Source organism: Melanotaenia boesemani, chromosome 16 (genome assembly GCF_017639745.1).
Source record: "Melanotaenia boesemani isolate fMelBoe1 chromosome 16, fMelBoe1.pri, whole genome shotgun sequence".
Lineage (NCBI taxonomy): Eukaryota > Metazoa > Chordata > Actinopteri > Atheriniformes > Melanotaeniidae > Melanotaenia > Melanotaenia boesemani.
Window position 1 is genome coordinate 7,402,591 of NC_055697.1, and position 25,886 is coordinate 7,428,476.

The 25,886-nt window shown below is 41.7% G+C and overlaps 1 protein-coding gene across 2 annotated transcripts in view; it reads left to right on the plus strand.

The window, feature by feature from the left end:
* The window catches only part of LOC121655501 (inositol polyphosphate-5-phosphatase A), a 161,901-nt gene that overhangs the window by 123,266 nt on the left and 12,749 nt on the right, over positions 1-25,886 (plus strand). For both annotated transcript variants that reach the window (XM_042010199.1, XM_042010198.1), the window contains exons 10-12: positions 10,811-10,906; positions 12,273-12,347; positions 19,186-19,259. In XM_042010199.1, the coding sequence (XP_041866133.1) occupies positions 10,811-10,906; positions 12,273-12,347; positions 19,186-19,259 (245 nt within the window). The remainder of the gene's footprint in view (positions 1-10,810; positions 10,907-12,272; positions 12,348-19,185; positions 19,260-25,886) is intronic.

Consider the following 25,886-nt stretch of genomic DNA (forward strand, 5'->3'; position numbering starts at 1 on the left):
GCTGCTGAACCCAGTCCTGGTAAATAATTTGCACTAGTAAAGCTGGAACACCCCCCACCCTCCTTTTAGCCTGACTTTGACTTGCATGTGTCTTTCTGGCCAGCTATAAATCAAAAGGCGGCCGGTGTAATTAAGTGTACACTACATTAGTCAGGCTAATTAATTTTGGGGGCCATCCATCCGTTAACCAGTGGGCCAGCACTGATTGGGCCTCTGTTCTCTGGAACCCCTGACACCAGGGACCATGACCCTCTCTGGCTGCCCTCAGCTTTACCAAATACACTTTATTTACACACATGCATAAGTACACACAGCTTTCACATGGTTTATTTTTTTTAAAAAAAAGGAAGTTCGCTGAAATTCTTTTCCATCATAATCACTCAGGACGATGTTGTTGGCAGCTCACTGGAGAAGTGTTTTCTATTTGACTATTTTTATTGCTAGATCAAACTGTATTGACATGCCTTTTATATAGTGTGACTGGCCTACTAAATCAATATACTTTTCTGTGAAACACACCCCACCTAACATTGTCTTAATTGTCCCGAAGCAGTAAAACCTCATTCGTTTACTGCACCATGCAAGTCGAAACAGAGTTATTAGCACCTATTTGACCCACGCCCTATTTATGGCCTGGCAGGTGACGCCTGTGGTGATATTTCCTCACAATACAATAAAGACATTTTATCTGGCAAGAAGAGTCCAATCTATCACAATGAGGACCCATTATATCACTGATAACCCCATCTGGATATAGAGGGAGACTATTCCCGCTAGACAACAGTGGTTGTTCTCTCTCTCTCCTCTCTGTTTGCTTTCTATGCTAATGAATACAGCTCTGGAGACACAGAGGAAAGAAAGAGTTCAGCAATGAGGGCGTAACTTGAGCGATGCAGCTTTGATGGGGGCGCTGTCCATATAATTAAAACGTTGGCAAATGAAGAACAAGCAGTGGCTTCTGTTGGTCCTGCTCATTAACAACAGGCCGTTTGAGCCTGGCGCCAGTCATGCTATTGCCATTGTGTACTCGGAGGAGCTAGTTGGGGAGATGGGGGGGGGGGGGGGGGGGGGTGTACTGTGACTGGCAGCTAGGAGCACCATGCCAACGGTGGGGTGGTGTGACAAACCAAGCCAAAGATGAGCGCAGAGCCTGGCACCAGCAGGGTCTGTGAGGGAACGTTGCCTCGTAGGCCCCCAGGGTTGGTCCCGGTCAGGGATGTAACCCGAGTTAGCCTTCAAGTCCAGCTGGAACGGTTGATGAGATCTCTCTTTTTATTCCAAACTAAGTCTCTTAGCCGTCAGGTAGATGAGCTCAAATTTTATTAGAAAATGAGGATGTGATGCATTTTTGATTGGAAGGTTTATATTTTTAGATAATGAAGCTTTTCCTTTTCCTATTTAGCGCATTATTTATTATATTTTCTCTGTCATTGCTAAAACCCTTCAATCCAAAAACCTACGTACTACAACGTAGTAAGGCGGCTGATATTTTTATTTTTGCAACCACATGTATGCAGCCTTATCTGTAAAATCTGCAGAAAGAAAACAAGATAAATAAAAAAATTGTATAGATTTAATATAGATTTAATATTTAATAAAGACATGCACTATATAGCGCTATAGTGCCCATGATGTCGGATTTTATGCACACTGTATAAACATTTCAAATCTAAACAGTACCACTTTTTCAAACAAAGTATTACCTCCTATAAATCATGAATAATTTTTTGGGCTGCCATCTTGCAGTGTCTTTGCTCTGCTGATGGTTTGTTTGGTCTTCTATTATTCGGGATGAACCCCATCTTTAAAGTCACAGGGAGGCACAGCAGCAGCTAACAGTGATGCTATTATTTAGTCCAGATGAAATGTGCCATAAACTGTGAAGGATAGGGATCTCTTTGTGCCTGGTACATAGTGTCCAGCTTGTATGATGTCAGTCTATTTTTGACTAATGCAGTCCTCAGCCTTTGTAAAAAAAACAGCACAATAACTGTTTTTTTTCTCCCTCTGAAGGATGGAGTGGTTGCCTACATAACCCAAGTAGTCCCCTGGGGATTGTGTACAAACATGTGCCGTATGCATAGTTATTTCCACTGTTGTAATCATCATAGTTTGTGCTTATACATATGCAGAAAAGCATGGAATTGCTGAATTCACTGGCTGCACAACAAGTCAGTCGCTTGAAATGAAATTCAGGCAACAATTTACTGACCCCATTTCCAGAGAAGTTAAGGTGAGTGAAGTAAAAACTCACATCTGTTGTAAATGGCTTAAACCTTTATTTAGCAGACAACAGTCCAAAGAAATTGTTGTTTTGAACTACAAATATGGATAAAATCATATGGTAAATGTATAAGAAAAGGCTTTTTCTTGTTTTAGCTACAGAGGAGCTTCAGAAAAGAAGGGGGGACTTTCTGAGTTGACAAGCTTCCTTTATTTACTGTCAGAAGTAAAGGCACCAAATCCTCCTTCCACACAGAGAACATGGATTCATTTAGAGAATCAGCCTTTAATTTGTTTACAACATTTCATCAAAATGACATGCTTGTCTACCAGGGTGAGAGAGAGGTGTAGTTCAGCCAAGGAGAGGTGGAGGGGGAGAAAACGGAAGGTGCGGCGGGCGAGGAGGGGTCTTGACACCCCACCACAGGGCGCTAGGCAACCATCTAGTGGGTGGGCTTTGTGATACATTTTACCAATTTTTCATGCCCATCCCTCTTGATGTGACCCCACTCAGGGCCCTTTATGCCCCTGACAGCTCTGCGCAGGAAAACATGCTGCCGCTCTGATAGCATGAAATCGGGAACAAAGACCCCCAAGGAGAGGAGAAGGGGGCCACCGAGGCACACTGTGCTCTGGTCCCGCCTGGCTCTGGACACAAACAGATGTTAGGCCAGCCCCGACTCTCACTGCCCCCGAAAGAGGAGGCCCTCTCAGAGAAATGAGCCCGAAAGGTTTTGTTTCAGGCCTCCTCTAAGACAAAAACTGGAGCCACTCCTACTGAAACGGCCCAGCAGTATGGTCGTCACAGATAAATCACGCGACGGAGACGTAGAGAGAGGCCCATGAATTCTCAATGTGGACCTTAAAAGGCCCTCTTAAATATGATGGGATATTTGTGTGCGGGTGTGAATGGAGCCTAGTGACTTTTAATGTCAGTGGGCAGAGTAGTTTAAAAGCCAATGGTGCCAACACTGGCTTTACAGCTTTGTTACAATGAGCCATTCTGGGGGAACATCACTCTGCTCCTGACAGTACAAACTCACACTGGGAAAGTTGTTGGCTAAGTTGTTTAAATAATCCAAGCACTTCTTTAGACTTCCTTTAGCAACAGCAAAACACTCTATCATCACTTGCATGTTAAGGGTAGCAAGAACAAAAAAAAGAGGCCAAGTGGAAAAAAAAAACTCACCATAAATTACTAGATTAATTTCTAGAAAAATTGGTAAATTTATAAAAGTGCAATAAAAACAAATATGTAGTTTTAGTTGTTTGAACCTTTATTTAACTAACACAAATAAAAGTCTTGATTGGCTGAATTTGTTAAATCTCAAATTGGAGTCCAGTGAGCTCATTGTCATGTTCTAGAACGCAGATGATCTGAGCTTTGTGACATGGTGCATTATCCTGCTGGAAGTAGCCATCAAAAGATGCTACACTGTGGTCATAAAGGGATGGACATGGTCAGCAACAATACTCAGTTAGGCTGTGGTGGTTGAAGCATTCTATGGTGGTACTAAAGGGTGCAAAATGTGCCGAAAAACTATCCCACCCAGTCCATTAAACCACCACCAGCCTGAAGCGTTGATGAAAGGGAGGATGGATCCATGTTTTCATGATGTTTCCACCAAATTCTGACCCTTCCATCTGAATCTCTCTTCCTCATTCTCATGCAGGATTTGAAATTCAGCAAGTCATCTTGACCATGTCTTCATACATAATGCATTGAGTTGCTGTCAAGTGATTGGCTGACTAGCATTGCATTAACAAGCAATTGAATAGGTTTACCTAATGAAGTGGCTGGTGTGTATGCAACCATAAAGGTGACATCTTTTCCTGAAGTTTAGTTGTTTATTTCTGCATCTTTGGTACTTAAATGAAGTTTCATTCAACGGAGGGTTGATGTAAAAGCATATTTAATGTACCTCTGTCTTATTTGATTGTGTTTCTGGCATCAAATGCAGCATTTATTTGTAATTTGTTAAATAGAGTGAATACACAAGATCATTTCCTCTGTACTTTTGTTCCAGGAAGCCTACAGAAATCAACTTTAATTTCTTGGATTTAATGAATACCAGTGTAATGAACTCTCACATACTCTGCATGCTTATTGGACCACCACTAATCACCAATCACAGACTAGGCCTTCGATACTCTGTAATTGACTCAGCAACAACAGATTGCCTCGCCTTCTGTTTCCTTTAATTGATTCCCACTTAGAGTTACGCTGGGATAGGTAAATTAAATGAGAGTGCAATGTTTTCAGGTGCTTAGTAAGTGTTTATACTCTATCAATTGCGCAGCTTGTGGCTATATTTAAATGTGCTACAGAGATTGCTTCACGGTTGGATGTGAATTTGTTTTCTCATTAACAGGATAAATGCTCCATGTAAGTCTGAGGCATCAAAAAGGAGAAAAAGAACAAGCTGCCCTGATGCTAATGGCTGCTTTTTTAGGCCACAAAGAACTCATTTGGACACAAACACAGCTAACAACATTCAAATGAATGGCTATTGAGCAATTTAAGCAATGCATGGGCTTAGATTGGGAGGTTAAGAGAAGCCGGTACGTTAAACAGTCTTGCGGACATCTGCCGCGTTTGGTTTCAAAGTGCTGACTAAAAGTGGCAGGGGAGGTTTCTCCGATTAAATCTCTCATTAGGTTTTCTTTGTACAGGTGGCAGTAATGTGTCAAGAACCTTTCCTGAGACAATGTTCTCTTCTTACTGGGACTAATATGCCTCTAGAGAGCCCACCCTCCTTTTACTGCTAGTTCTTTACACAGAGACACGGTCACAAAGAAGCATCTGGTGGCCTTTTCCTGTGCAGAAAGCTTTTCTTCGGCCATTGTGTCTACAACTTGAGTAGGGCATATGTGAGGAAGAGAAATAAAGAAATCAGGAGGTTTTGTACAGTTCTGTAACTCAGCTTTTCTTGCTGAAGCTGCTGAATTTTTCAGTTTGTATAAAACTTTTATTAAAACAATTAAAGTTAAAAAATCAAAATAGTTAGTCCAGGTTTTGAGTAGGAGCTCTGGTGGGTGGTGCATGCTCGTGCGTGCGTGTGTGTGGGTGTGTAGCCCCACAGTAGTGGGAGGTCACAGAGGTCAAAGTGATGAATTTTTATAGGCCTGTTCCCTGTGTTTCAGACCTGTCCCTTTCTCTACGCGCTGCACTGCCTCTCAAAGACAACCATGGAGGGCAATTTGTCCTGCAGGGCTTTGCAAAATGGGCCAGCAAAGGAGTTAAATACCAAGGGGAACACACACACCAACACAAAACATACACATACATTCACTTTCTTTCACGCGCGCGCACACACATACACCCCTCCATCCTGTTGTCCTGAATGATTTGTGGCCTGTCCATTATCCATTCCGAAGGGACAAATGCTTTTGGTGGGTTTCTGAAGGTAAAGACAGAATGGCTGCCCTCAATGCGTGCTATTGTTTTTAGAGAAGTTTCCCAGATGTTATAATGCACAAGATAAATAGGGCACATTATCACTACCTCGCACGCCCTCTTACCTCTCCGAGCTCCTTTTCGGTGAAGGCGTGGCAGGTTAGGAGACCTCCTACGACGCACACACTGCCATCGACCCTCGTCGTCAGTTCTCACACGGCTCAGGGAGTTCATGGGAAGGGGTGAAAGATTGTGTGCTATCATGGAGGACATAGGCCAGGTTTACTGGGGTCAGCCGCTGACCAGTGGGTCACACACACTAACTTTGTGGGTGATAATGTGTCCACTCTCACCTCTACTCCACTCTGAATCTCCACCCGGCTGTGTGTGTGAATGATAAATCCACTGTGTTTGGAGGCATTAAATTAGCCAGCCACAGGGTGAGAGGAGTGGATAACTCTGGCTTGTGTCCAGTCAGATGGGGTGGGGAGGGTCATGGCTGATTTACTGGCTTTCCTGTGTAATAACTGGCAGGAAAGCAGGAGGCCAGATTTGTTGTTGCCTACTTAGGATGCTCACTTCTTCCCCGTCCGGGTTGGTGTCGCAATCATGCGTGCAGTAGGGGTGTGATGAACGGTAGTGAGTGGAATAAAAGTGATCGGAGTGCTGAGCGATTCACGCTGGGCCAGCCAGCCCTGCTGGAACACCTTAAATCTGCTGGCAGCTCTGCTTTGCATGGCAGCGAGCAAATAATGGTGCATTCTGACAATGCCACTGCCCCCGCTGACACAGAGTAGCCCATTCCCCTGCCTCTGGTAATGAAGAATGAATACTTAGCTCATTGTCCACTCGTCCTCTGTTTCTGCACACATTCCCACATTTCTTTCTGCCTAATTGAGGTTTAATAGTTCTGAATGCACTCATAGTTGGTGGAATGACAGTTAAGTGAGAAGCTTGACTCATGGCATGATTTAGTAGAGGAGGGTTGGAAAATAATGTATACATCCCCTGTCAGTTCTCAGGTTTTTATTGTCAGGACATAATTTGGTCCATACCAGATATCAAAAGTAGGCAAATAAACCATGAAAACAATAGCAATACCTCACATATTTATTTTTTATTACTTGTTTTGTAAAAACACCCCAAATCCAGAAGCAATGTTTAAAACAACTAAATACAACTTTACTGCTTCCACAAAGATAAGAGGATAATTAGTAGCTGCTGCTAATCAAATACACTTGATTGATTAATCATCAGTGTGAGTGCGGGAGTTTGCATCTTCTCCCTGTGTATGTGTGGGTTCTTTTCTGGGTACTCCGGCTTCCTTCCACAGTCCAAAGACATGCATTTTAGGTTAGTTGGAATCATCGGTGAAAGACTATTGTCTTGGTGTACTCTGCCTCTTCCCCAGTAACTCCATTTCTGCTTTGACCCTTGAATTTGAATAAATGGTATAGAAACTGAAAGAGTGATCTTCTCTGAATGTCTGGATTAGTTTCATTTAGACAATGTGTGGGGTAGCTGTGATGTCCTGAAACCATAAATGTATCGCAGGTGAGATGTCTGGTAGGTGGTGCATTTCCTCTACTTTAATTCAAGAGCTTTAGCTTGTAGTGTGTGTCAGCCAGTTCCTGGGAGATACTTGGAGAGGAATTTAATGAACTCTATGAGAAACCAGTACACCTTTCCTTTCAAGAATCCCATCTTTTCAAACAAAAGCTTCAACTACAAAACCTAACTCAGGGCTTGCCCTCCTTGGAGGCCAAAGACAGGGCTGCCAGATATTACTGCACTGCTGCTGCTGTAGTATCAATGTACAGGTTAGCTGACCATACTATTGTCCCTTTATGAAACAAGTCCCAGTCGTCATTTGTTTATCCTTTTTCTTCTTTTGGCACACAGTAGACTGAATTTATGTTGCGGTATTAAAATTACAACAACAACACCAGTTTCCACAGAAGTGGATGTCCTGATGAGTTAACTTCAATATCAGACCAGTCAAAGCTCAGAGAAATTGCAGCAAACCCAATAACTGCATCTCAGACTACAGTTAGCATGTTAAATTTTAAGGTTTGTGGCCATAACATTTAGAAAAAGACAGAATAAAAAAAGGCTTGTTTGGAAGGTTTGCTACAGGAAAAGCTTCTTCTCTTTCAAAGGACATAGCAGCACGGATTAGGTTTGTAAATCCGTTGGACAGATGATACCAGGATGGAGAGGTTTTGCATGAGCGTATCACAACAAACTGAGTGATTTGGGCTTGTTTTGCAGCCACAGGACCTGGGCACTTTGCGGTCATTGAGTCAGCCCATGAACTTCTCTGTATAGTGTTAAATCTGAGAGCATCTGACAGCTAAAACTTGGCTGAAATTAGGTCTTACGCCAGGACAATGATCCAAGAAACAGCACCAAATCTACATCAGAAAGACTGAAAAACAGATTCAAGGAGTTGCAAGTGTCCAGTTAAAGTCCAGACTCCATCCTGATTGGAGTGGTGTAGTGGGCCCTTCAGAGAGCTGTTCAGTCTTCAGTGATTCTAAGCACCCTTGTCAACAGTGGGTCAGAATTCCTCCACAATGATGTGACACTGATAATGTCATACAAAAACAGTAGCTTCTATAAGCTCTAGAATCATGGTGTGGACTTTGTTTTTCTCTCTCTCGCTCACACACACACACACACACACACTGCTTATGCACCTTTCAGGTCACTTTCTGGGTGTTCTGAAAATGCAAAACCCCAGTGGTCTTACTTTACTTTCCCATTTCTTACTGGTGACTTCTGAGGCACTTTGTGAACAGTGGGGTTATGTGTGGGTTTCTTCAGTGTTAAAATTGGGCACACTGCCTCCATCTGTTGGCAGGGCTATAGACCGAAGGCCTGAATGTGTGTGTGCCTTTGGTCTTTGAAGTGGGACAGATTGCTTTAACCTCTCCTCTAAGGAGAGCAGCTGGAATAGAGAGCTCCTTTAAACAACCGCTTCCTCCTTCCACAGTCATGAGATTATCCTCCATTGATGCACAAAGCCAGTGCCTTCCTCAGCAACCTCTCATCCCAGCCCTGCGACCTCTGGCCCTCTGCAAACACTCAGCGCTGACCTTTGACTCATAATGCAGAGATGCAATGCCAAGTCACTCTGCAGGATCAGTTAAATCAGCCACCGGAGTGAAGACATCCACACTGTCCTCTCCACCACAGCTGCCTCTCCTGACAGCTGCCTGTTAATATTTTCCCATTGCCTGCCTTCTCCTCTCTCCTGCAGACTAATTGGACTGTATCAAATGAAGAGCCAATTGCAGCCACATGAATTATGATAATGTCATTAAGGTTGATCAGTGAGATCGTGTCCACATGTAATGTGCTTAAGAAGCAGCAGCTTTGAAGGGTGATGTCTGTTCAGAGATTCTGCACATGCACGTGGGCTCTGCTGGCAGAAGGAAGGACACATCACTGCTCTGATATGGTCTTAAGTGACAGCATGGGGTTCTCATTTTCTACATGTCTGTGTTTGCCATGCAGATCTTATGACAGTAGCATCAGGATGAGCAGAGGCTTTTTGTGAGTGTTTGGATGGGTGGGGTGTTGTTCATGGAGAACAGTAGGAGAGCTGTGATCCATCAGGTGCAATCACCCACCACCAGCTGCACTGACACACTGATTGTTCAGTCAATAAACATATAAATGAATCAATATTTTACTCGTCAGCCTCCAGCAGTATGCAAATGCACAATAGTACATATCTGAAAGAACTGTACATTACATACACTTTTATGAAAGCTTTGTGCAACACCTTTGACTCTGAGCTGTTATTTCAGCTGTAATGATATATTTCCCTCAAGCTGTAATAATTGAATTCACTGTGGAATCCAAAGTGTAATTATTCTAGGAAAATACAATTTCCTACCATATTAGTTAATTGTTGAATCTTCCTTGCTGTAACACACATGCAACAAGGAATAGACCATTCTCACACCTCAGCTATAGGTTTATTATCATCGAACAGGTACTTATGTAGGTGTACCACAGGCAGATTCATTGAAAGCTGGCTTGTCTTTTATATTTTGCTTTGTGGATTGTTGAAATCATTTAAACATGAATGAGAAGATTATTTCTGTCCAAATATTAATGCTTGGAATGTCAGGTAGCTGTGTGAGCTACTGGCTTTGTTGGGATTTCTACTCGAGCAACTTTTGGAACAGAAGGACATTCACTTGGAAGAGTTACAGGACCAGAGTGCTTGTAGAATCTAGAAAAAAAAGGGTTTGTTTAAAATAAAGGTTTTATCTAAGAGCGATATGAAGCTCAGTATGTTTCTAGCGCTGCATGGAAAGGATGGGAGTTTCGTTGCTTAAAAGATGCAAAATAAAATGCGAAGAAAAGCTCTTCTGGACAGCAAAAATGACTTTTGTGATTGTCTTTGCTAACTGTGGCTACAATGACTTTTTGACAGCGAAAGCTTCCCTTGCCCTTCTCACTAGCTCCTTCTCGAGCCTATTCATTGCACAAAGCTGCTTAAGCACACTTAAGCGCATTAGCATTTGGGTGCCGGGGGAGCATATTGACCCTGCATTTGGATGCCCTAAATGAGTGAAAGATGGAGCGATTTGTTAGGGCTTTAGAAAGTTGCTTTTGGGGTGGGTGGGGGCATAAAGAAATGGGGTTAGGGTGGAGGGGGAGGAGGGTGCTGCAAGGAGTTGTTCGACTTTCTCTCAGGGCACGGTGTTTGTTCTAATCTGGTGCAACGTTTCTTCATGGCCGAAGCAGGACTGATTTGTGACATTTGAGTCTAAAGAGCCTTCTCTGCTCGCTATATTGGCTTGACCTGATTATCTAATCTGTGCTTTGAATTTCAATCAGCTCACTGAGTCTCTGCTGTGTGGTATGGGAACCTCTGGCTCAGGGATTTCCTCATTCAACTGTCTTCAAACACAGATGGCCGAATGTTTAACTAATTGTTAAGAGAGTCCACAAAGCACAATTTAACCGTGCACACAGTCCAGGGGGTCAGTATATAGAGCCAGATAAAGAGGAGGGTAGGTTTTGGGATTGTCTGTCAAGACAAAAAAAAAAGAGAAAATAATTAAATACTGCATAGGTAAGTACAGTGACTATAAACACCTGTTTTTTATATGCTTACTGTTTCTCCTTTTTGCCCCATAATCACTCATTCTCTCACCTTCTCACCTCCAGAGTCTCTGTTCTACTGCCACCATGCAGACCGTCAGAGCTGCTGACACCAATGAAGTCGACAAGCTAATATTCCGAGAAACCGATAATGACCGAAAGGTATGTTTTCCCACAGTTACAGTACAATAAAAATGTGTTTTTAATCTGTTATCCCAGTGCATTTCTCTGAAGTAAGATATTATTAGTCTGAGAGCTCACACAAGCACAGACAGCAAAACAGCACCAAACAGTAAAAATATATATATTTACATGCAGTTTTATTTTGAAATACTTACATTTTCTTTATTTACAATCCTTCCTCAGATGACTCAGTCTTATCCTGGGTAGTGCACACAGCTGACCCATGTTGTAAAAACACTGTGCAATAGAAACTTACTGACCAGTCTGCATTATAGGGCTTCACTGTTGATCTATTCTTCTAAGTTTTGTTTAAGTTTTTATGAAATAAGTGAAAAAATCAAATAAATTATTTAGTACAATGTAATTAGAAGTCATTAATTACTGTTTTTAGTTCTTGTTCCAAACAGTCTGACAGTGAGGGACGTGTGCTAATTTACACCTAATTTAACAAGTTTATTGAAGTAATTGAGAAGATGTACATGGTGCATTCAGTGACAGTGGGAAATCTGAATCTCCATTTTCCAAATGGGAAAAGCAGTAAAACAAGACAATAGAGAATGTGAGAATAAGTGTTGCATGCTGGGAGGAGAACTTAATTAGCATTACCTCTGTGTAGTTTTTGTTGTTTGTTTAGCTAAAAATGAGCAAATTAATCATTGAATCATCCTGCTGAGTCCAAGATCTGCTAATTCAAAGCCGGTGTTGTGCCAAAATGTGAACCCCCCACAAAATCCAGCTTTTTTTCTTTTCTTTTTTTTTTTTTTTTTTTTTTTTTTTTTTTTTTTTTTCAAATTTATTAAAGTAAACAAACAAAGTTAACTTGGCCTTCTTAATTAGAAATCAGATTTCCTCGTCAGAAAATAAAACAAAGACCTGAATAAAACACTGCTAAAGCTAAATAAATGATATTTCCTTTAAGTGTTAACCTCCCTCTTACAGTGACTTCAGCCTGGTTTGAAACTAAAGTTTGGTGGAAGTGAAGATGATGATGCAATAATTGGATAATTATGCTCTAAGCTGGAGCTGTGATGGTGGAATCCGCAGCGAATCTGAATGGCTCCTTGAATTAGACGTTTTCAAACCTGTGGCCTGAATGTTTTTTTTCTTTTTTTAAGTTTTGTTTTTCTTTCATTTTTGTAGATATGTATTTGTCATATAACTGTCCTTAGACATTACAGGTTAATATAGCTGTTAAGTATGAAACTGTGTGAGGCATCAGTGAGACAGAACTAACACTGTCGGTCGACGCCGTCACCACCATTCATTAGCTTTCTAATTACTGAGCGCGCCTCTCATTAGTATTGCTATTAATCAGAGCACTGTTTCTCTCTTTCCTTTGATTTAGGTTGTTCTTCAACTTGAAAAGAAGCTTTTTAATTATGTCAACCAGGACGTTTTCCGGGAAAACAATGGGACCTCAGTAAGTCACCTCTTTACATCACCAGCCCTTCATATGCTTATCTCCTCTCTCATCTCTCCTCAGTAGTCGTTTATCACAAATCCAATTCTGTCTATCAGCTTCTTAAACTCTGCCGTTCCTGTATGAAAGCAGCAGCTGCTTTTTTCTAACAGTTTAAATTGATTATGTGTGAAATGGACAGGGCACAAGAGAACATGAAAAATCCATTGAAGTTACAAAATTTGGTTTAATAGCTCTGAGTTGATAAAGAGAGACTAAAATAAGCCCATGAACAAACAAGTCATTTGTAGCTGCTAACCTGAGTCATGCAGACTGTGACGAATGCCCTCACATATAGTAACTTTGGCCTTACAGTTGAGATTGTGGACTGTTTATGAACCAGTCTTTAATCTCGAACCAGTTTTAGCTACCATAGAGGACAGTACCAAACGGAGCCACTTCTCCTGGTTGGATCTCGGTCTCCGGGAACCAAGGGGCCAGATTTGCTTGGAATAAGCTGTAAACACAGCAGCATGTCTGTTGGCTAAGTGTTGAGTGTCTGCAGCAGAAAAACACCTTTAAACTCTTCTACGGTTATATGGCTCTATATTACATTAAGTAGTTCAAAGTTGGACCTTGTTAAATTCCCTATGAAGGATTCACACACTCATACACGCATAAACACACATCAACAGAATGAACTCCGATGGAGAGTTTATTAATGCTGTTGGACACATGATATAAAAACATAAGCCCAGAGTAATAAATCCTTATCACTTATGGACCTAAATTGAGTTTATATGGTAAAGCTCTTATGTTAGCATTTTACAAAATTGAAATTCCATAGAATAATTTGTGTTAATTTATTTCATAGACAGTGTATGTTAATAATATTACTAATATAATTACTTTTAATGTGAAAGACAAAAGGTTGTTTAACCGTAAAATACATTATACAATACCTAACAATATGAAAACACACATTAAAACAATATTAAAACAGAAAATTCACCATGTCACAGCATATTATGCAGCAGAGCTCCTGCACAATCCCATATCTCCCATCAACATGGAAGCTTTAAACTGAGACTAATGAGGGTCTGAAGCTTGATTGTTTATCTCATCTATGTGATTGATATCAATCTGATCAGAGATTTTAACTGACGTTTACATGGATGTGAGATAAAGAGATCCATATTATATGTTACAGTCTATTGTTGCTTTACTGATGCACCTTTTAATGAAGCAGCTAAATCAACAGTACTTCAGCTACTTTTGTTCTTTATTTTGTGTATTTTTTGGGGTTTCTGGTTGAGCAGAAACTACGTTCTGTTTTCTGCCGCCATTTTTTATGTATTTCCTGAAACTCATCACGTTTCCTAACTACCACATGGTTCACAAGTATCAAAAGTGCTCCATCTAAATGCAGCTACTGCGTTACGTATGGGATCATGTTACACTGTTTTTCTTTGTTGTTTGTTTTGTAGGTAAGCAATGGAAAGCTAGCCTCAACTCATATGTTTTGATGTGTTTGTTTGTCTTATAAAAAGCATCCTAACAACGTCTTTGAGCAAAAATGTCATTTTGAAGACTTCGTCAATACCTGCCAGCCGATACCGAACTTACACCCCGTACTGGACGATGTCATTGAGTTTGATCAGGAATCCTCACTGTGAAACAGTTGCTGTAAAAGCCTGGTACCCCCCACCCCACTCTTTCTCTCATTTCCTCCTCCCTGCTCCTCTTCCACCTCCTCACCAAGCCAGACAAGATGGATGACATTATGGGGGCATCAGAGATAATCTGATGGTCATGGTCTAGTTAAACACACCATGTTATGATCCTTATAAAACAAACTACCTTTCCAAAAGGATAAATGTCCCTCCTCACAGTCCTCCACTGGGGAAGGGGAGAGGAAGAAAAAAAAATCCATTGCATCCTTCATCAACTGCAAGACTTGTACCAGCTTGACAGAAATTTAATTCGAGGCAGCTCTTGAAAATAATTATTGTATTTTGAGTGGAGTAATCATTGGCCAGGACATGATTGAATGTGTCCATGCCTATTGACTTTTGCTATGATTAATAGCTTTGTTTAGTCGATATTCCCATCGAAATTGTATAATTAATTATCCCCAGCGCTGTCACGGCGGGACGATGGAGAGCCCTGATGAGTATTTGGGAAGATTAAATTTTCCGGGCGCTCGTGGCGTCAAGGGGCACACTGGGGCCTTGCTCCGTCTTAGAAATGGGAGGGGAGTGTAGCGAGCGGATGTTTGTGTGTTGGTGTGCACGTATGTGTACTCGGGATGTTTGTGCCGTGAGATCAGTTTTTTCCTCTCCTGGTGTACTCGCTCACACACATAGACACACACACGGGGCGGTCTCTCTCCTCCATCCACATTGATTTTGTTTCAGTATCTCTTTATTGTAACTTTATCAGTGTGGTGTCGGCAGATGGGAGGGGGACTGGCGTTGCGTTTGTGTACTAGCTTTAGCAGGTGATGAACCTTTCTGTCTGGCATGCCTCTCCTCGTCATGCTGCAGGCGTATTCTTCGGCATTACTCAAAAGCTCAGAGATGTTTTAAACAGAGCAGCAGGAAAAAAATACACAACAAATTCCACATCGGCCTCAACTTCTTTCATATTTCACCTGTCACAGCTCTTAAGTGGTAATTCAGAGCCCATGCTAAATGAAATCTGACTCTTAAAGGATTTATATAAACTGATGCTGCATTGGACATGTCTTTTAATTTAGCCTGCGTCCACTCTGAATGCTAAAGCAAAGTATTGACTGCCTACTTAGCCTTATCAGGACAGATAGCTCTGGAGTATAGAAAGCTTTATGTGCTGCTGCCATTGAAAATGAAAATAGTTCCTTTAACATCACATTGCTTTGGACTTTCCTTTCTTTTCCATCACTGGCATGCAGGAAAATGAGAGTTCGCCAGTGCAGTAAACTGTAGTTTGGTGTTTTCGTTTTGGTCGGGCCCCATCCCACCACGTCCGGCTGTCAGTTACAGTTTATCGCTTTTCCACACAAAATAATGAAGATGCCATAAAAAGAAGGAAAAATATGGTCACTGCAATGAAAGCCAAGTGTGAGGTGTAAAAATCAAATTAAATGACCTTTCACCCCAACATTTATTGATGGGTTTTAATGGCCGCAGGTGTTGTCACAGGGGATATTTGACAATGCGTAAATCAAAGCACAATTACAGGTGGTGGACATGGGGGGGGCAGCGTGCTTGGAAGGGACAGTCGGAGGCCAAAGCTGCTGAACCCCCCCCTCGTTACCTCACCCCTCTCCTTAACCATCACCGCCGGTCTGATTTAGGAGCGTGCTGGTCGTCCAAGCAAAGTCAGAAATTTGAGCCCATGACAGGCCAGTTTTTGCTCTGACACTTCTTCATCTTTTTCTACTCACCGTTATTGCCAGAGCGGCGTTATCCCGCGCCACCTCCCTCTCCACATTTCCCAAGGTCATTTCTGGTTGACAAACTATTGCTGGCTTTATAATGTCATGAATCCTTGAACCTATATGAGCAGGTTTTTTTAAGCCACTGACCCAGCAGAGCAGCAAAGCATTATGCTTAATTGACCTGGGATGAAATGTAGTGTGAAATTTGTGGCTGCAGGGTTTTCCATTCACCTGGATGAATTACTCAACATTCACTTAAAGCACACACTCTGTGGATACACACAGCCATATGCTGCACATCCCTCTGTCATTGGAGCTGTCAAACACTGAGTCTGAGCTGCTTCACTCCAAAAAGAACAAATTTAATGACCTCAGTAATAAAGTATTTTTCATTCATTTCATTTATTGACTATTCTTAATTATACTCGTGAACATTCTTTGACATCTACTTAAAGTATCATGCAAAAGGATTCATCCCTGCATCAGACCTGTTTCACTAATTTTCAGTCCAGTTCTTGTCATTTGGCCTTTTCTCCATGTTTCTGTTGCTTAAGAATAGCTTCTTGACATTTTTCCATAGAGACCATTTCTGAAGAGGCTTCAGTGAAATGGGCTTCAGATTGATCATCTCTAAGATCCTACCTCAGTACTTTGCTGTTTTTTTTGTTTTTTTTTTCTATTTCTTAAGGATGTCACATTTAGATCATTTTCATCCACTGAAGATAGTTTTTGTTTGCTTGTTTTTTGTTTGTTTTTTTTTTGTTTGTTTTTTTGGGCTGACCCTCATTTTATGTCCTCGTCGTGTCTGGTTTTCTTAATTTTTGTTAAGAATGAGGTGGATGGGGGCATGAAAAAATGAGCAGAATTTATCCATGTTTTCAGCTAAAAATTCTTTGGGAATCAGTTTAAGACACATAAATACAATTATTTGTCTTTAACAGTGTTATCTTTTTGTGTTCATTTCATAAGTTAGGAGCTTTTTGTACGTCCAGGGGTCTCCAACTCCGGTCCTCGTGAGCTACTGTCCTGCAGGTTTTAGGTGTCTCCGACTACAACACACCTCTGCACAAGCCTGTTAATGACCCAGTGATTTGAGTTAGGTGTGTTGCATCGGGGTAGATTCCAAAACCTGCAGGACAGTAGCTCACGAGGACTGGAGTTGGAGATCCCTGGGTCAGTTTTAAGTGGCTTAGAAAACAAAACACCTCTGAAAATTTTTATGTCCAAGGATTGGATTGGAAATTAGTTTGAAAATCAGACCACGTACAACAGAGCCTGGCTGCTCAGGATCAAATCATAAATAAGTGAGGGGTGGCTCTGGAGTATCACACAGCTCCTCTTTTAAATGGCTGCTAGCAACCATGTCCGGCTGCTTAAAGCTTTATACTATTACATTAGAGTGGATATAGCTAGCTAACTTTGGGAAGTTTGCATGAAATATGCCTCAAAAATCCAGTTTCAGCCAGATCGATGAAAAACATGAACCAAAGGAAGGTAACGGCTGGTGGATGGTGTGATGGGGTGTACAGCAGTGTGGGGTTGCATCCTCTGCTCTGCCATCCCTCATCCACAGTGTGCAAGTCTCTCCTGTGACCCCGACAGTGTGAGTTTGATGAATGCGGCACATCTGCCCTCCTGAACCGCTGAGACTCTGTCTGGGAGGCCCCTGTGACTGCAAGTAATGGCCACTGTTCTACACCACTGGCACATAATCACACACACACACAAACACGGCCGAGCATCTTCGTAGTGGACTCGTTTATAAATGTGTTCCCACAGTGATGTGAACACAAACAATGTATAGACAGTCGTACAGGCACGACATAAATATGTCAGTGTAGATGGAAGACAGTAGTTACCTTCTGCTGGTATAATAATCACTTCCTCCCTGCTCCATGTCTCCACTTTGTGAGGACGTCCTTCCAAATGTCACCCATGTGCACCACGTCATCTTGGCTGATGTTTCATTATGTACCCATCAGCATATCGCTACATGTAGTACACCAATGTGATGTCATTAACATCAAGCCACCTACGCAGCCGCTGTCAGAGTCATCGTGGACGAGGCCTTCATCGGGCCGTAATTGCTGCCTGGTGTTTGAGTCCTGAACAATAGCCTAATTTACCACAAAACTAGCATGTCCCAGCTTCCTCTTCATGTCTTCCTCTGTAAAAGGATGGGGGCGGGGCTAACGCAAGGTCCTCCAGGGGTTGCTGGGAAACGTCGCTGTCAGTCTCTCAGGGAGGCAGTCATGCAGGTGCCCCAGCTACCTGTTCATCTCTCAGATAATTAATGTGTACAAGGAGCTGCTAATTGCACTTTTCACTAATGATTTATGGGTTTTGAGAAAGGGGGGAAACTGGGGGAACTGTGTGTGTACACTCTAGTGAGTGAGTACAGCTGGGTGAGGAGACATGATTGATGAAGAGTGTGTGGAGAGATAGACCCTACTAGGACAGGGCTACCAACACACACTCACAGACACAACTGGTCAACCGCTGTCAATACTGGGACACTTTCAGGTATGTGGAAGAAATTACAAAAACCCAAAGATGGGCTTCTCATTAAGTGTCTAATAGCTAAAGGTTTAGCTGATTTCAGAAATCAGGTAAGACTCAATTCACTGCGAGTTTGATTTGTTTTGTGGGATTAAGAAGGACCTAAATCTTGTTATTTCTTCCTGAGATCACGAACACAGTCCAACAATATCAAAAAGAAAATGGTTTAGGTTGTAACTCAGGTTGTAAGTCAGAGAAAGGCCGGCACCTGGCGGGGTCGTCGTCTGCCGATCTCAGCCTGCCAAGGCCTGTGTCCTGTGACCGCAAGGGGCTCTAGCTGGGGCCTTCCTCTGCTGCTCTCTGGGTGGGTCCAGGGTAGTCTTTGTGGTGGGGAGGTTTGGGTCCATGCTCCGGGATTGCTGCTGATCGCCCCTGTCTCTGAGCCGCCTTATTCTGCCTCTAGCCTCTATCCTCCAGGTTTATACAAAGAGATACTTTTGTGTAGGATTTTCTGTATATTTCTGGTACTTTGGTTGTTGTTGGACTGAAGGGTCATCGCCTTTTATCTACTGTGCCTTTACCTCCTCTATATTTTTTCAACTTTCCTCTTTACTTCTCATCATTATTCTCTTTTTTTCTGTCCCCTCCAGTACAGTCCAGCAAAGATTACATAAATTCCATAATTCAAAATAAATAAATAAGTTTAAAAATTCATTTAAATAAAATCCGATTATCAAGAGGAGCCTTATACCCATAAAGCTCCTCTTGGCAAAGCAAATTTGTTTGGCACAAAACAGCAGCCAGACCATCATTCTGTTGCTACCATGCTGGACAGGACAAGTTAAAGAAAAAAAAGAAACAAGTCCCAACAAGCATATTAAACTGAGTTTATTGATCTTTCCTTTTCTGTGTTTCCATTTCTTCTTCTGTTTTTGGCAGCTTTTAGAGTTTGACAAAGAGCTGTCCGTCTTCAAGGATCGGCTGCATGAACTGGAGATCTCTTTCCCACCCAGGTATGTAGCCATTACTCAACACATTTGTTTGAAACCTTCGTATTTATATAAGAAACATCACCAGATTAGTGTTTTAGCTCCAATCTCCTGTAGTAGCTGTAGTAGTAGTGCCATATACAGCCCCTCAGAGTTAATAGTGTTTTTTTTTTTTTTTTTTTTTTGAGTTTTCTCATCTAGTTGTCTGTGTTTCTTTACATATCATATGTCAGAATTACTGGTTGTAGATTTAGTTTTACACGACTTTTTAATGGTCTTTAATTCATGTGAGAACTTTACAATGAAAATATCGTTTAAAAACAGATTCCTAAAAACCTCAAAGTTTAATGAAAAACTACACAGAACTGACTCAACTCAATGGGTAATTAGCAGTCTGAGTCAGGTGTGTTGCAGCAGGGAAACTTATAAAACCTGCAGGACACCAAGGCCCCGGATTGAGGAACCCTGCTGTGTCAGAAGCACTGAGCTTTGAGGTCCGAAAGTTATGTAGTATGGATGGAGGGATAGAGGGATGGATGGATGGATGAAAGGTAAAACTTTATCTTGCAGATGATTTGAAAAATCCCAACCTTGACCCACAAAACCAGTGACCATGCTGGCTGGGCTTTAGGTACTCCTTATTAACGAGTCAAATCAGAAGCAGTCACTCAGCCGCTTATCGTCCAAAACTAGTTTGATTATAGCTGCTTCATCCATGTTTGATTGCTATCAGCATGCTCTCAGAAGGTTCAAACTGTTCCCACATGTATCTGCATCTACATGTGCGCTGTAGGAGCCGCCGTACGAATGCCATGGGCAGCATTCATAATTCTGTCTCAGTGGGACTTGGGGGAGATGCGAGTCGGTGGGTCTCCTCTTCCTCAAACAAATGCATTTGCAATTAGCCCTTTCAGAGGAGAGGGAAGGCAAACACGCGGCTGGCGTGGAAATATGTTTCGGGAGCAGCGCTTAATGGCGCTTGACCTTTGCCGTCGGTTGTGACTCAATCAGTGCAGATAATGAAACACTGTTATCAAACAATAATTACTTGATAAACTGCTCTAGTGGCAGGCACAGGGCGGTGGGGGATTTTAATGTGTGTGTGTAAGAGAGAGAGAGACTGAGGAAGGGCTTGGGATGCATAGAAAGATCAAAATGTGTGCGTGTGTATTCGTGATTGGCTTTCAGTGTGAGTTAGAGTGTGTCAAGGTTCTGCGAGTTCCTGTTTTTTAAATGACTCTGTGTCTTAATCAGGGACCCCATTTACATCACTTTGCATAAGTGACAGGTGGATTTATTGTCCTTTTACACTGGCTGACTCCTGCACCTATCCATATAATACTGAATCATCTCTCCACAGGGACGAATGAGCATGCCGCTGTGAAAGAATACAAATGATTTCCACGTACTTGAGGTGATGATGAATCAAATAGATGAAACCCAGGAGCAGCATATGAAATCTGATTTGATCTACTCTGCGTGTGCCACAAACCACATCATTGTCAGCCTTGTAATAGGTAGCAGCAGCCTAGTTAAACTTAAACAACCCCCTCCTCCCACTCTTCACACACATGCTCATGTACTGGTACCCCTCCCCCTGTCAGTTCTGCCTTGTGCTCCTTGAGCAATCAAGCCTCAACGATTGTTCTCCATCACATAGCCTGCTCTGGACCAGCCCCTCGCCATCTGTGAGGTTATTACTCTTTTTAATGTAGGCCATCAGAACACACCCTCACTGACACACACACATGCACACACACTTTGCTACCAATCTATAAATCAATATTAGTCACAAACATTTAATCTGTAAGATAATTCTGAGAAGATGCTGTCACAAAATTAGATGTCCCACCGAGTGTCACCCGAGGATAAGACAGTCTTCATTTTCTTTCCAGTAGCAACTACCAATGAAGCATCCTTAACCAGCAGCTACCTCTCAGTTTTAGGAGACATGCTTCTCTGCTCTCATACATATAGAGGCCACAAGCTGTAAAATGCATATCTCTTTACTTTCAAGAAGTCATCGGTCAAAGTTGGCCATGACACGTCTAAGTACTTGGGCACCCAGGTGAGGAATTTGCCCGGGCCTTGTCACAGTTGGACCTGGAGCCAGTCGGCTACTGTGCTCTGACAGGCTGCTGGACAACTCACACAGATGTGCACAGGAACACATGTATGGTCAATTGTGATTTGAGATCCTAGAGAAAGATTAATCCATCCAGGCAATGATTTATTTTTTTAAACTATTTCTTTATCAAGTGTAATACATGAAACTGCAACTTGCCATTAGGTCGTAGACTGCAGCACCATAATGAAAGTAATTCTAAGTTTTACTACAGATCATGTTGCATTTTATTTCATATTTGAAATGGCATAACTAAAGGCAATATCCCCTAAAACATAAGGAGGCACCAGTAACTTATTCATGTATTTTGATTGATTCAGGGGAAAGCTTTTAGTACTCCTCTGATCGGATTTCTGTAGTGTTATTTTGCACAAGATCGATGCAAAAATTGAATCGGTACTTCAGCTTCTGGAAAAATAAAATGCAGTGGATGATGAGGGGGTAGAGGCAGAATGTATTTTGCTTGTAACATGGTTACTGGAATGGGCTTTGAGGGAGATTTTGAGTGACATCAGACTAGCGGCAAAGCTCTATCAATGGCCAAATCATGAGTGATTTTAGAGAAGGGAGATGGTGTGGAAGTCAGTGAGAGGAAAGATGGCAAAAACCAGAAGCAGAATAAATGGCTGCTGTCACATTCCTGTTTGTAAAGACAGATGTTTAGAGCAATTACTGATGTATAGTTGGTGTTACTAATGCTCACAGATGTCTAGATGTGGGTTTGTCTCTCACTGTTCAACCGCTGTTAGTGTTAAAGAAGTACACAGACATCTTAAGCTTTAAAGATATTTAGTATTATAACAATAAATTTAAGAGGGCCAAAAATATGAAGACACAAGTCTGAAAAAACAATTAACTGTAGTTTTAATAAAAGTTGTCTATCAAAACTCGCTAACTAAAACAAAGACCCAGGATTGTTGCTTTAAGCTGATTTAGTTATTAACTAATTTTGGTAATGAATAATGAACATGCTTGAACACTGTTGCCTGATAAATAGCAGCTAGTTCATCTAGCAGTTCTTGAGATATAAAGTTAATTATAAATTCAGACCTTTGTAGCTACATGGCCTGAAAGTACAAGAGCTACAAAAGTAGCTCATAGTACTTCTTTCTGAGCACCATAACTTTGCACCTGCCTCAAAGAAAAGTGCTCTGTCCAGCATCTTTTTTCCCCAGAACACTCTGTCTTTTTTGTGCAGCTTGTCCAAACACTTGAAGCTGGAAATCTCTGGACTTTTTGGAATGGTGCTGGTGTTGTCACAGTCACTGTTTTTTAAGGCAACTAAACATTTTACCTTTTAGTAGACCTTAATCACTGTAACCAGAAAAATTAAAAACACTTGTTCTTGACACTTGTGCAGTGTCTGTCTGTTCAGAGCTGTAAATGTTGATGGATATAAAATATCAGCAGCATCACATATATAAAATATATGTATATAAAATATGTGATGCTGTCAAAAACATCAAATATGATTTGATCTGTTGAGACAACAGATTATAAAGCTCAGCAGGAGTAATTGTTTCCCTAAGGGCTCTGCTTCTACTCAAAACTGTCCCCCGTTTAACCTAAACCAGGCCTGGAATAGTAGCACTTGCACATGATATTCATTGTACGGTTGTCTGCTGTGTCACACACACTGACCTCTCACTGCTCTGCGGCTATCAGATGCAACAAGCTCATCCACGAACATAATAGCAAGCATCTTCTGTTTTATGCTCACAGCTGAGAAACAAAACTAAACAAATGGTACCCTAACAAATAGATAATAGGGGTGTAGTTGGTTCATTACAAAAAAAAGTGGTTAAAACAAGATATTATTGTCATTTAAACATAAAGGAAACATTTGGTCAGGGTTGTGATTTTATGAAATGCTAACAGGAAGTGCTCCCTAAATCCCTGCCACCACTTTTCTCATAAAATCCTTCCCACCCACGGCCATAAGACTGTAACAGCATTGGGGAGGAATATAGAAAGGAGGGCAATACTTTAGCACCACAGGTAGTACTATGGACAAATACCAAATGCCTTTTTTTTTTTATTTGTCACATTTTTTTTTGTCACTTTCACGTGTCACTTTTTCTAAGTGCCTATGTCACTTTACCTCACTTTCTGTGTCAACTTACCTCTTTACATTATTTCACTTTACTATATTTTATTGTTCTGTTTTTATTGTAAATTCTGCTGAGTCCCCAAATTTCCTTTGGGATCAAGCTATATATCTTTCTTTTTTCTACTAGAGAAAAACGCTGCGTGGGCTAAGACCCTGCCTCTGCATTATGTTTTAAATCAGAAGTCGGAGTTGATCTACTCTGAAATCCACTAGAACAATTCTCCAAATTCAGGTTTGCAATTTGAAAAGTCTAAAGTTCACCAGCACTAAACTCTACATCTAACATGCATGCAGTTGCAGTAAAGACAGTTAATTAGCACATCTGAAACTTTGCACACTTCGTACTGTCCAACCGTTATTAGTACTGTGGTCTTTGTTTACCCAAAATAGCTCACAATGCTATCTGAACTTGTATTGCTAGTAGTAAGTTGGTTATTTAGCACACCAATAACTGAATCCTGCTTGTGTTTTTTGGCTTGTAGTTGAAACATATTAACTTAAGTACCATGTGTAGTAAGGCTGACAAAGAAAAGAGCGTCTAGTCTTGCCTTAGTGTTTGCAGAGTCTAGACATGGAACGAAGCAGAAGAGCCCAACATGGCCCAGAGGTCAGGAGGTGAGGTCTGTTAGGAGTCAGAAACTGATAAACACTTGTGTCTTCACTGCATGGGAAGCACCCTCAGGTCAGTCTTGGCACGTTAGCATATATTTTCCAAAGCTGCAGGTCTGTGAGGACAAGCTAACAGTGACTTGCTTGCTGGGAAACTCAACAACATTCTCGTGCTTGTGAAAAGAGAAGGAGGAGGTTTGAAAGCTGATTCCAGGCAGAATGATTTTTGCCCTTCAGACGAGAGAAGGTTTTGTGTCATGAGACACAAATGGCTACCTGCCAGTTTCTCAATAACTGCTAATAAGAGCCTATGAGGGAATTGTCAGAGCAGTGGAGAATTCCTTGAGACTCGTTTTGAGCTCATAGGAAGTGCCCACACAGATGGCTCTTCTGTAAACAGTAGTTGTCGTTGTTCCTTGAACAACACTCTTCACTCTACATCCCTGTCCTCTGAAGGCCTGTACGAATGATCTCACCCTCTCTGTATGTGTATTTGATTGTGAATACATTAGTTCTCTGTTTGCATCATTCATAAAGGAAGCTTCTTGTTCTGTGCCATATGAGTGGCCCTGCTATACTGGAGCAGAGGCACGTGACTCCATTTAAGGGGCACCTCAGATGTAGTTAAGTGACGATGTTTGGTTAAAGCAGTGAGTCCGAGCCGCTGTGAGTGTGGCTTGTGTTGGCTGGTTCCAGCATCACACTGAACAGGAACATTGTTTTACAGCCAGCAGCACATCCATCATTCTAACTACTGGAGAGCCAGCGAAAATGATGAGGGGCCACACTGTGGCGATAATAGCTGAAGATTTCGCTGCTGTCATGTATCGTTGCCTCTTGTCTGATACAATGCCACTGAGAGCGAGGCTTTGTTAAAAACAATCTTTCATAGGAAAGATTAAATGGATGCCATCTGTGTCTTCTTGTCTTCATTCAGAGGAGCTAAAGGCAGAATTGTCATAGCTGAACTCCAGCATGCTACCAATGGCATTTCAGTCTGTTTGTGCTCCACAATGCCAATGTTGTGCCTGTGAGCCTCCCAGCTCTACAAACTGAAGCAAACATTCAGCTTTATTGATAGCATTTGGCTGATCTTTTTGAGTCTGTGTGTGTGCATGCATCGTGTTTTGCCAAGACTCCCCTGACAACAGCAAACAAACATAGATATGGAGGCAGTGAGTCGTTTGAAGCCTGCAGTTTCTGACTTTTTAGCCAATCCCAACTAGGGAAATAGCATCTCTCGCAATGCTGTTTAGTACCCTTGACCTTGTGTCTCTCTTATCTTTGGCTTCTTGCCCTACCTATATTCCCAAGTTTATATTGCCCTCATTACTCAGTGCGCTGAATAGCCCACTGTTTGGCCCGCCACTTTGTCATATACGACAAGGTAATTGGTTTTGATGTACAGATAAGAAAATATAGGACAAGGAAGTCTAGAGTATCTGGTATTGTTGAAAGGGGTTGAGTCTGGTTTTGCAGAAAGTATCTTTGCACAAATAATGCTTATCATTTTTCCTAATTGAAGCTTCATGTATTCAGTTTTCAAATATTATCTTAATTGTTTGATTGTTTGGAAAAGACTGTTTGGTATCAGTTCCAAAAACAGTGTTTGGACTTAAAAGGCTGCATAATACAGTAATCCATGTAAACACCGTCTCTCCTGCTGGGTGAGGCTAAATGACACAGCACAGGTAGGGCTTCTGCTCACCTTGCCACTTTTTACTGTTGCAAGACAAACAAGCTGACACGGCAGCCACACATGTGAGTAATGTGCCAGCAGCCACGTTAAACATTAAACCCCAAACCA